The sequence below is a fragment of the Nematolebias whitei genome, chromosome 17 (assembly GCF_014905685.2).
Source record: "Nematolebias whitei isolate Nwh7 chromosome 17, NemWhi1, whole genome shotgun sequence".
NCBI lineage: Eukaryota > Metazoa > Chordata > Actinopteri > Cyprinodontiformes > Rivulidae > Nematolebias > Nematolebias whitei.
Window position 1 is genome coordinate 4691923 of NC_056514.1, and position 12427 is coordinate 4704349.

General features: G+C 44.7%; 1 protein-coding gene across 1 annotated transcript in view; it reads right to left on the reverse strand.

The window, feature by feature from the left end:
* Positions 1 to 3471: 3471 nt before the first annotated feature.
* The window catches only part of zc3h7bb (zinc finger CCCH-type containing 7Bb), a 36247-nt gene continuing 27291 nt past the window's right edge, over positions 3472 to 12427 (reverse strand). Inside the window, exons 14-19 of the mRNA XM_037691559.1 lie at positions 12056 to 12135; positions 9543 to 9799; positions 9326 to 9431; positions 7484 to 7592; positions 5592 to 5725; positions 3472 to 4218 (exon numbers count right to left, since the gene is read on the reverse strand). Of these exons, the coding sequence (XP_037547487.1) occupies positions 4183 to 4218; positions 5592 to 5725; positions 7484 to 7592; positions 9326 to 9431; positions 9543 to 9799; positions 12056 to 12135 (722 nt within the window). The 3' untranslated portion in view covers positions 3472 to 4182. The remainder of the gene's footprint in view (positions 4219 to 5591; positions 5726 to 7483; positions 7593 to 9325; positions 9432 to 9542; positions 9800 to 12055; positions 12136 to 12427) is intronic.

Genomic DNA, 12427 nt, shown 5'->3' on the forward strand with positions numbered 1-12427 from the left:
TTAATTCAGAAAACCTTCTTCGAGGATGAAGGAGCAGAGCCGCTATGAGGCTTGCGAAACTGTTGACGCCGCGGGAGCGCGTGTTTGGCACCAAAGCGATGAAAACGCGTGTCGCACCTGCCAAGAGCGAGATACGTTACTGGGCTCGTACCGCGGTCTCACGTTAACGTTGACGTGAACGGCGGGCGCTGAGAGCTGCGTGTGTGCTTTCATAACGCAGCGCCTTATAGGTGAAGGCTGCTCGTGCCGCGGGAGCGCGTGTTGGCACCGCTGGCAGTGAATGAAACAACCTTAAAAGGCTCATTCGTGATGAGTGTGTGTGATGGGGCTGCTTGTCAGATCATCCGTGCTGACAGCCTGGCTAAAAAGACACTTCATCATAAAATTGTTTATTCCACATCGTGTCATCTACACACATCCAGCAAACCGACACCTGGTTATCTTCCCCTGAGCTCTGTTTGTTGTCCTAGAGGGCCACCTGTTGGCGGAGTCCGGGAAAAATTGAACTTCCGGATGCCGAGGACGTCTGACTGGAGGGGCTGGCGTAGCAGAGCTGGGGAGGCGTTGTGCAGCCGTGGAGCATCTTGAAATGATCTCTCGCTGATGAAAAGGCCCTCCAACAAAAGCTTCTGCAGCTCTCCTGAGAGGAAGGTGGAGTGATGAGCCAGGAGAACCTCTCGGACCTCGTTCTCCGGCTGCGATGCGGGGCGGCAGACAGCAAAAGAGGCGCACCGTTGGGGATGACGTCAGCTGGCCTGTAGACGGTGCGTACTGCAGGGGCCGATAGCGTTGTTAGCGAACAGCCGCTGCAAGAGCGGAGCGAGCCGAAGGTCAGAGGGCCCGTCTCTTCCCACCTCTGAACGTGTACGCCAACAGTGTAATGTGTTGTTCGTTGCGGCCGTCTGGAACGCATGCTGGTGAGCTCAGTTGGAGAGCGGTGTCACCATCTGGGTTATGCTAACCAGAGGCACGGGACGCTGGTCCACCTGGACATCTTGCTCCGATGAAGCCTCCATCAGGCTCGGCTCTAGGGGGCACTAAGGGAATTTCCGCTCGGTGAACCCCTGCTCTGGAGATGGGTGCGGACTGTGGAGACCGGCCCCCCAATCTACCAGGAAAACCGGCTGTGGCCTCGCCCGTAGGACGTCCTGTTGGGAAAACTAGGCCAGATGGATCAAGATGGTGAGCTGGAATGGAACCTAGAAAAAACAACCTTCCCGCCGGACCATCCGAACTGGCGGGAAAGGCATGGGACGTAAAAAGGGGTCCCTTCATGCCAGCCGCCTCCTGGGTTACGCCGGGCAACCCCAGAGGGCGCCGTCGGCCGGGAGCAGTGTGATAGCCGATGCGAAACGAGGTGGGATAAGGTGAGCATTCGCTCAGCCCCCCTCCACCGACACTACGCTCTCCAGGAGGGAATGAGCAGCGGGGGGCTGCAGCTGAGCGCCGCCTGTCCCGGAGGAACCATTAGATTCGCTTTGAGGGTCGGCGATAAGAGGAAAATTACAAGATGGCGTTGTCCAGCGTGTAGCGACCTGTCACTGAGAAATATTCCTCGGCGCTTACCTTGAAACAAGACTGCTCGTCAGCTTCTCCTCGGGGAGGAGAGCTCACCGGATGACCGAAGGTCGACGTGCCGGGCCAAGCATTCTTAACAAAAGTTGGTCATCTACACAACTTTCCTTCTTCTTCTTCTTCTGACAGTGCTATTAGCTTGCTGAAGAAAAAATGGGAGCCGATTTCCCGCTCTTAACGTAATTTATACGGACCAGGTGGGGCCCACACAGCAGGTGGGCGTGGACTAAATTTTTCAGTGCAATGCTTCGCATATCGGGATAAACCCATCAGCGACAGCCTTAAAGGGCGAAGCCTATACAAAATAGAATGTCTTGTTTATATGCATTTTATCCTGAAAAGTATCCATGGAGAAAATTATCTGGGTCACAGCTTTACCTGAACCGGGGGTTTGACAGCAGGGGGTGTGGCAGGTGAAGCAGCGTGGAGAGACGCACCAATACAGACTGGTGCAGCTCCAGAGTTTGGCCAGCATAGCTGATGTTTGACCCAAGCCTGGAGGGTTAAGAGGACTTGATATGGATCAGTGCAGACTCCTGGAGTGTTTTTGGAGGAGCGCTCCAGACCTGGAGAAGGAAACCTCGACCCGGTGACACGTGTCCTTATCTTTTTCTTTCTGTTCTAAAAGACCAAGACTGGTGAACCACACAGGCCCCAACAAACTGATTTGTTTGTATTTTGATATTTTTGAGAGCGTAACGACGGACTTGTCATTATTATTATTATTATTATTATTATAATTATTATTATTATTGACAGATCTCTCTTCCTGGTATGAACTAGGTGAAACTGACTTATTTCACACTCTTTATTTTTCTACATAAAGTGCAGTCAGTGAGATGATTCCGTTTTGTTGAGTGTTAATTATTAATTATTGTGAAGGAGTGCATGAGGGGCTGATTACTTTGGTTTCAGTTGGAACAGCTGATTTTTGTTTATTAAATCTAGCGTGCCCCGCCCACCTACACTTCTGAGCTGACATGTCGGAGTGTGTTTCATTTTATTGTTTTTTTTTAATTTTTCTTTCTAGTGTTAATTAGGACAGGCCGTTAACATACTCATATTTTTAACCTTTAAAATAATCATTTAAAGAGCTCTCTTGAGCGTGTACAAGCTCCTGTTTAGACGGGCTCTGTTTCAATAAGCTCAACAATGTTCAGTCAGGTCCTCTGCACGGACTCTTCTTCTTGTTGACACGTTTTGTCCTTCATCCAAAGGACTTCTTCAGTCTCAGGAGCTACAAACAAACTGTTTCCCCACAAACAGCACACTCCAATAGTGGACCAACCAGTTTGCTGGTGATAAGATGGTTTATGGGGGCCGTCCTCTCCCCAGTCGACTCCCCCCAGGACCTGACTGAACATTGTTGGATTATCACCTGGATTATTGAGCATGAACTTTGGTAGACTATATGTATATTTTTCATATTTGATACATCCATTATCTTGACCTGCTTCTTCCTTTTCGGGCCGTGGGGGTCACTGGTGCCCACGTCCAGCAGTGTGTGAGAGGCGGGGGACACCTGGACAGGTCTCCAGTCCATCACAGAGACAAGCGAGACAAACAACCATTCACTCTCTCTCTCTCACCTAGAGACAATTTAGAGTTACCAATCAGTCTAACATGCATGTTTTTGGTGTGTGGGAGGAAACCCACGCTGCACGGTGAACATATGAAGTCCACAGGTCAGGAGTTGAACCTGTGACTCTCTTGCTGTGAGGGGACAGCTCTAACCACTGTTCAGCCATGCCGCCCACATACAAGCTTGTGTTCCTGAATGTTGCTGCATCTGTGTTCACACCTGCTGCAGAAACTGTTGATCAGAATAAATAACTACAGAACGGGACATGAAATGTTGCACAGGATTGTGGGAAATTGTCTTTTTTGTTTTACAACAAACCTTTTAAACTCTTTATTTTCTTGTTTAGAAGGCCCACGCAGGCGTTACATTCAAAACATTCCACCAATATGGCAGAAAATATATCAAGGAAGTGTACCCCACCTTGGAAGAAAAAAACCATTAAACTCCATGTGTTCGCATGAATCTCTGTAAAATCCCAGTGAAGGACAGAAACCAGGATCTGGTTGAATTTAGTGATGCGCACGTCTCTCGTCAAGGCTTCATAGTTCGGTTTTTGTGGCTCTAAGATCGTGATGCACTGTGAGATTGGCATGTTTGGAGCAATAATCGTTTCACTAGTTGGTGTGAAAGTGCCACGCATCATGTTTACGTGAGGGCCGCGACCGGCGCACGCTCCCAACAACCGTTCCAGTGGCTGGGGGAGTTTTCAGCAGGAAATAAAAGGTCAAAGGTTGACGTTAAAAAATACAAACAGATTGTTTTAAAGCTAAACTCGTTTTGTGTGGAATTTCTGAGAGGAAATAAAAAAACTGTTTCAGGAGAACCTAAAGGTGCATCTGAGAAACGTTCAAACCAAAGTTCATATTGGACTTTGAAAACTGTTGTTATGATAAGCTGGTTCTGGCCTTGTGTGTTTGGTGTAAATGATGGGCTGGAGCATTTCATGTCCATCTGCTTCTCACTGGTGGAAGATCATAAGGAGGTTCGGTCGGAGCTGGTGAGGCGGGTCCATCACTCAGTGACTCTCAGAGCTCATCGCCGTCTGAAAGATGCTGGCCTGCCTGATACAAGACACAGCACGTCTCACAAACCAACAATAAACACAGCTCACAGTTAGCACCTGAACATTTAGGGACAGAATGAAAACCAGGGAAATTATACTTCCTGCAAAAACGCAGTGTGAATGCTTACTGCGAAAGAACTTGCTGAAAAACAGCTGAAATTAGCTACAAGCTGAAATGTAGCTGAAATAAATAAATAGCCTAAATGAACAGAAGCAGAAAGAACATAGATTTGCTGAATTAGGATTAAATAAGCAGAAGTCATATTAAAAATTAGGAAATTAGCTGAAAAAGCTGAAATTTGCTAAAAAAAAAAAAAAGCCAAAAAGGCAGAAATAAGCTTAAACTACCAGAAGGAAGCAGAAAAACTGAAATTATAAAAAAAGTGGAATTAGCTGAAAAGGCAAAAATTAGCATAAAATGGCTAAATAGCTGAAATAGCAGAAAAAGCTGAAACAAGCAAAACAAGCTGAAATTAGCAAAAAGTTAATGAACCTCAAAGTAGCAGAAATGATCACAAAAAAACTTGACTTTATCTGAAAACAACTGAAATTAGCTACAAATGCTAAAAAAGGTAGCTGAAAAGTTAGAACAAGCTTAAATTAGCAGAAGAAAGCAGAAATAACAAGTTTGCTGAAAGAAGCAGAAACTAGCACAAAAAAGTGGAAATTATCTGGAAAAAGCTGAAACGAGGAGGAAAAAAACAGCTGAAAAGAAATTACATTTAAATTACTGGTACAAGAAGGAAGTGGAGAGAGCACATCTCTGCTGAATTAGACTGAGAACAGTTGAAATGAGTGCATAAAACGTAGAACTAGCTGAAAATGCTTAAATTAGAATAAAAATGGCTAAATAGAAGATGAAATGGAAAATAAAAGGCAGAAAAAAAGCTTAAACTTGTAGAAATAAGCTGAAATTAGCAGAAAGAAGTTAAAAGAAGCACAAAAATGTTGTAGTTAGCTGAAAGAATCTGAAAGGAGAACAAAACAGCTGGAAAAAAAACAGCTGAAAGTAGCTGAAAATAAGTTTATATTTGCAGAAGGAAGCAGAACAAAATGTGAAAGGAGCAGTAAAAGGTTGTAACAGATCTGAAGATGTGAAGGACGGAAAATGAGCTCATTTCATTTGTTAATCAGGAAAAAACGTCAGAAAAGGCTAAATATTTCAAAAAGCTAAAGTTGCACCAATACCAAAAGTCATAGCAGGATTGTGCTGAAAGAGCTGAACGTTTTGATTTATAATTTGCTGAAATAGCTGAAAACTGTGGGATGAGAAAGATGCTGAAAAACATATGGAAGAAAAATGGATCACATATTGTGAATGCTTCGTAAACATTCACAATCAGCCGCAGAGAACCCCCCAGCACCACGTACCAAGCCGTCGGTGTAATCTGCTGTTATCGTGACTTGCTTGTCGTCTGGCGGCGGCGTCACAGCCAGGTTTTCTGTTCGTCTGTTCTGATTGGTGAGCTGCAGCCACAGTTCATACATCTGCTGCATGTCTCTCACTACACACAAATGGAACGGGAAAGCATCAAAAAGGTTTCAACGGCTGAAGAAAGAAATCACAAATGGTGAAACATGTTTTTTCACAACGGCAACAAACTGTAATAAATACTGGACATGTGAGAGAGTGGTTGTGAAAAGGATAAATTCACTAAGAGGTGGTTCAGGATAGTCAACATCTTCACAAGCTTACAAACCGTACGCGGAGGGAGGGAGTCAGGACAGGACGGGTGCATGCTTTCAAAATGGAAAAAACATGACAGTTTTTTACGCCCTGCATAACACACACGTTGCTTTTCTCCTGCATGGTAAATATGAAACACTGCAACACATAAATTATATCGTGTGCAATTAACAGCACTACATCTGCCTTCAATGTAAACTTGCTGTGCACTGCCTGCGCCAGCTCCAGTCCTCACCACGCTGGAGCTCCTTACAGCAGAGGAAGACGACGCTCAGCCACTGGTGGTTGACATCACTTGTTTAATAATCTGGCATGAATTCTCCAAGCCTTCAAGTGTTTACACTAGAGCTGTCATTTATAACTCGAGCCCGGAGCTAGGCCTGGCCCGACCCGCATTAGGGCCGGGCCAGCGTCGGGCTTTTGATTGCGTCAACAGACACGCGTAGCTGTCGATTCAATTATATGGAAACATGGCTTGCCATACCTTCACCAGCCGCACGCAGCCATTTAACCGTGCGCTGATCGGCCTTGAAAGAAGTAAAAAAGTTCAGTGAAGCTTCAGATGGGACTGTACTGACAGGCTGCGATCCTTCGCCCAAATGGACGTTCATTCAACCGCAGCACTCAGCGGATGCACGCGGCTGACGACCCAAACAGGTGAGATCCCAAAGCAGACATGCCAGAGCAGGGTCCGTGTCTGAATAATGCAGAATGCAGCAGAAGCAGAGATTTAATGCTCTCTGACGGCCACTGAAGGACAAACACCCCCTCAGCTCCAATCACCTGCTCCTTTTATTCAGCCATGTGCGTCCACTGACCGTTAATAACTATAAGAAGTCAAAGATTAATTAAATGTCCCGGGTGGGGCTGGGGCGGGTCAGATATTTTAGGCCCGAATGCAACTCTAGTTTACAGTATTACACACACGAGTAAAGTTAAAAATGCCTCAGTCTTAGAAGTGCACCGCCGGCAGATCCCCACACCCCATCACGATTCTTTCTATTGTTTTTACAACAACAGTAGTTTATGCACAGGAAGTGGTGTCCAACATCACTGACTGGGGGACAGCCGTCCTTCAGTGTCTTCCCACCTTCATGTCTGACATCGAACCTTTGGATTACATGTGCAGGTGTAAATGGACGCGTGTCGGGGAAGTTGTCTCGTGCACTCGGTTCATGTTTGTTGGGATGTATGCAGGAATGGAGCACAGAATCATGGGAGCACACAGTTTGATGCAGCTGAAGATTTCGTTGCACGCACTTTTCCAATTCGTTTCTTTCGCCAACGTTCCGTACGAAGCTCTTTGGTACATGAAGCCCCAGGGCTGGGAACTTCTGGACCACTCAGTTTTGGAATACATACACTTTTAATAAACTTGATCATCTTGATGGCACTTGATACTGTGGACGTGGAAGATTATCCATGTACTGAATGTGCTTTTCTAACTTCAGGAGTTCATCAATCAGTACTGACACCACAGAGCTACTTTCTATACGTCACATATCAGGCTCTATTGCTCAGACCCCACAGCGGATTTTTGCATGCCCAGTCTTATTTGGAAGAACTAAGAACTCACAGTTGTTGTTCTTCATGTACGTCCAGACGTCCCTTTCCTCCAGACTGTGGGCGAACGAGCAGTTCCCAATATAATGGCATTTCTTCTGCTTCATCACATGCACACACATCTGGTTGAGACATAAACAGTATTACTTTATGAATAATGGTTCACAAAACATGATAAGTTACAAAGTATTTCTCTCTTGGATGTCTGTTTAAATTATCCAGCTTCCTGTTTGAAACAAGGAACTCATGAATGCTTCAATTCAAACTGAAAATAAAAGAACAAAAACAAAATCATGTAAAAACAAACAAGAAAAATGAAAAGATAAAATAAAACAAGCCATGATGTCCCTGTCTCCGAGGGGTTGGAACAGTGATTGGAGCTTTTGAAATGTTTACTGACAGGAATGGAACGGGGAACGTCAGTAAACCTCCATGATGTTGAGGTGACATTTAAACAGGTTGGAGTGGCACCGTGTTCAACAACACATTTATTTATTTTTCTTCTGGCTGTCCGAAGCAAAGTGATGGATCCTGGCAAATGAAGGGAGCAATTTTATCCACCACCAGGTGCAATGGCAGAGCCAGGGGGTGGCCAGTGGTGACCAAGGCCATCACAGAGTCACCTTGGGCCACCCCAGGTTCATTTGAGGAAACTACAGAAATATAGAACATTTTAAAGGGTTCACAAACTTTCCATCACCACTGCATATCTCACAGAGGGTATGGGTACACCTTAGGTCCCCAAAAGAGCTGGTGGAAGTAGACAGGGAGAGGACAGTCTTGTTATGGCCTCTGTGACCCCACTAAGACAACAAAGATTAAAAAAGGCACAGTGCCAAATTTAAAAACTCATGAGGCAGCAGTTTAGTTCAACACTATAATTCAGCAAAACATGTTTCCATTCATCCATTTTCTTTTGTCCACGTTTCTGTGCAGTCACAGGGTGGCTGGTGTCTATCTCCAGTGGTCACTGCGCAACAGGCAGGTGCACCCCGGTGAGTCCATCACAGGGACAAAACTCACCAACAACACGCATGTTGTTGGTCTGTGGGAGGAAAATTAGGTACCTGGAGAAAAGCCCGGCATGTTTGGAGAGAACATGTAAACTCCACACAGAAAGGATCTCGAGGTGGGTGGCAAACCGTCAACCACCTCGCCCCAAGGCGATAGCCATAACCACGAGTGTTGCACCACAAATCTAAATAACAAAACACAAGTCAACCTTTTTACTTATTAGTCGACAGAACATGGAGAGTGGTGGTGCAGAGGTTAGAGAAGGTGGGCCTGTGATCGGAAGGTTGCCAGTTTGACTCCCTGGACCAACATCATCAAAATGTGGGAAAGGTGAAACATCCACACCTGCCTCCACCCTCATTTGCCCCACCCTGGGCCCTTGAGCAAGACCCTGAACCCCCACCATCTGCTCCCAAACAGGTCTCTCTTGAAAATGACTCCTGGTGACTCAGTGAGACTACCTGTATAAATAAAGGTCAAAGTAAAAAATAAATTAAATAAAAATAACCAAGTAAAGCACATTTTCCATGTTTGTTCCAGAAACTGGTGCTAAAAAACATAATACCTAAGAGCAGCAAGTGTAACCAGAAGAAGAGTTGAAGTTAATACAGGGGATGTTTTCCAAACAAAAAAATCTTTTTTTATACATTTCTAGCTTTTTATTGTGGATTCCTGTAGGAACAAAACAAGTTCAATTATAAATGAAATAATTTTATTGGTACAAAGACCAACACATCTGGATTTAATTCCACAACTGCATTGGTACATGAGTGCTCTACTAATCAATCAAACAGTATAAACGTGCTTCTACAGATGTGAACAAACATCTGGAAGGACTCACGTCGTACTGCTGTGGATAGGAGCGAGAGAAGGGAAGAGGCCGAACAACAACCCATTTCTTCTTTTCAAACGATTTCACTAGCAAGACCCTGCGCTCCTTTGTCCAGCTGAACAAAGAAAATCAAATAATAATGAAAACGCTACACAGTGAGCAATGAGCCTTGAACAATATACTGGTGTGTAATGAGGACAACAAAAGGCAGAAAGCCGAGTCTTACCTGTGCCGTGCTTTGGAGGTGCAGTACTTCAGGTTCTTATCTGGCTCGTTGACCTGACCTTCTCTCCAGCACTGACCACACACAAACTTCATTTTTAAGTTGAGGGGGCGCCCCCTTACTGCACCTGAGACTAATCCTCCTACTGGACTCACCCCACCTGCTCCTATGCTGTCCCCACCAACTCCACTAAGCCCACAACCCATTCCCCCGAACCCCCCAGACGGCATGCTGTTGCTCAGGTGGGGTATGTGAAGTGGCTGAAAGAGAGTGAGAAAAAACAAGATGGATCACTTTCACTAACTGGCATTTAATAATGTGAATGTTATTGTACAGTGCTCTGAGAGGACTTCTGTTTTTCTTTGGCATTACATAAATGAATGGAACGCTGATGTCCCCCCATCTCTGAGCGCTCTGTATAATGAACGTTTGTAGTTTGCAGAGCAAAGTGACGGATCATGGTGAGCGAAGGGAACAATTTTATCCATCACCAGGCACAATGGCAAAGCCAAGAGGGCCAATGGAGGCCTTCAGCAAAATAATAACCAAGAGGTGCACCGTAGCTTCCTGCAATGATCAAGGTGACATATATGGTGGTGGCCATCTTGGATTTTCATGTGACGACCCAATTTTTGATAATGTCCTTTTTTTACACCCAGATGTACAACTAGTGCTGAACGAGTTTGGAAAATATTCTAATTGTGATTTTTGAACTTAATATTGCGATTGAATATGTGATTATTTTTCTTCTCATGTATTGTTCAAACAACACAAGCGATAATAAATCAATCTGCTTCAGTTTCATTGAACTCCACTGTTTTCAGCTCCGCTGCAACTCTGTTTCTACATTTTTTGTAAAGCTGCGGGACAGAAACGTGGCTCAAATGTGTGCACGAGGCCATTCTGTACCACTTATCCACTGTGTTTACCAAAGCTGTGAAGCCGGGCCTGCTCACTGTATTAATGGGCATCGTGCCTTCACTGTGAACTCCGTCAGTGCTCGAGTTATTTCCACGTGCCGTTTTGAACCATGTTCATACGGAGTAACACCTTGGAACAGTTCGTCAGCGATCCTGTCGGACGATACTTTGCTTACTTGAAGGTGAAGCACTGGTTGTTGGCGTTCTAGACACGCAACTCTCAAAAATGACTTTGTGGTGTTTTTGTAAGTGTTCATAAAGATTTGTGGTGTTACCTGGAGAAGTAGCAACAGCAGCACGGCAGGTTCTGCACAATACATGTTGTTTTCAGCGTCTTCTTGTTTATAGCCAAATGATTCAAAGAACGGACGTGCTGCCGCTCTTTGGTACCAAACTTTCAGATGTGTCAGCTTCTGTCGAGCCTGAGCCTGTTGTGAAACCAGTTAAAGCTCAGTGTTGACTTCTGCTCCCTGCTCTGCTCCGCTCACTCGTAAGTCACAAAACCAGATCACGTGACCAGGCAAACTGCAGCCCTTGCAAATACAAAATCTTCTTTTATCATTTAGGGACATTATTGCAAATGGCAATAACAGGGCAGCACGGTGGCGCAACTGGTAGAGCTGCTGCCTCTCAGCGAGCAGGTCCCTGGTTCAAACCCCGGTCCAGGGGCCTTTCTGGGTGGAGTTTGCATGTTCTCTCCGTGCATGCGTGGGTTTTCTCCGGGTACTCCGGTTTCCTCCCACAGACCAAAAACATGCATGTTAGACTGATTGGTAACTCTAAAATTGTCCCTAGGTGTGAGTGAGAGAGTGAATGGTTGTTTGTCTCGTTTGTCTCTGTGTGTCCCTGTGATGGACTGGAGACATGTCCAGGGTGTCCCCCGCCCCTCGCACAGTGATTGCTGGACATGGGCACCAGCGACCCCCGTGACCCAAAGTGGAATAAGCGGATAAAGAAAATGGATGGATGGATGTTATTGCAAATGCAATTGATTGTTCAGTGCTAGTAGCCACAAAGACTTCTTCAGTCAGACTTCTTCATTGAAGAAGTCTGACTGAAGAAGTCTTTCGGACGAAAGACAAAATGTTTCTAGTTTATTTTTGAACCCATCCAGAGGACCAGATTTAACTTTTTTAAATTTTTCTACCTGGATCATTGAGCATGCATCAGGATACGAGGAGTTATGTTATAGAACCTTTAAATCTATTTTACTTTTTCCATAAATTGCTTTTTGGCTCCAGGTTCATCATTAATCCTCTCAGATATCCCAGGGGGTCTCAGGGGGTTGAGTGATACTAGCAATAACAGCCCTCTGTGAACAGTAAACAGCCATCAGGTGCTAATGATCCATTGTTAGGCTGATGGTCCTTCTTGAGCATGTGATCAGCTGGTTCTGGTTGTCAGCAACAAAACTGGTTGATCCACTCTGAGAAGGTGTTATTTAAGAGACTGAGCTGAATACAGCACCTCAGACTGAGGAAGTCTCTCGGATGAGAGACGAAACGTTTCTACACTTTTTTGTTGTTTTGTTTTTTTAATGTCCAGAGGACCAGATTTAACTTTGTTAGATTCCTGAAGGATCCATCACAGCCTTACCTTTTGCTGCTTTTGTGCATTCTGCTCTAGCCTTTGCCAGTGCCTTTTGGATTCCTGCACCATTTCTTCATGGGTAATTCCTGAAAGAAATAAGTTTTTATTGGATTTTTAAAAATATAACAAAATGAAATACCTGACATTTTTAAGGGATGTTTTGTATTGGTCATTTTTTTTCTATCCTTGACATGTGTTTTGTCTTTCAGGTACACCTGCTCTAGGGGTTGAACAACTACATAATTTTTAACATAATAAAACTCGAGTAGAACTCGAGTACTTGATGACATCATAGGATCTAGATACAAAAATAAATAAATAAATAAAACTGCAAAAAAGGTCATCATTTACAAAACAAAGACCAACAAAACATTGGGA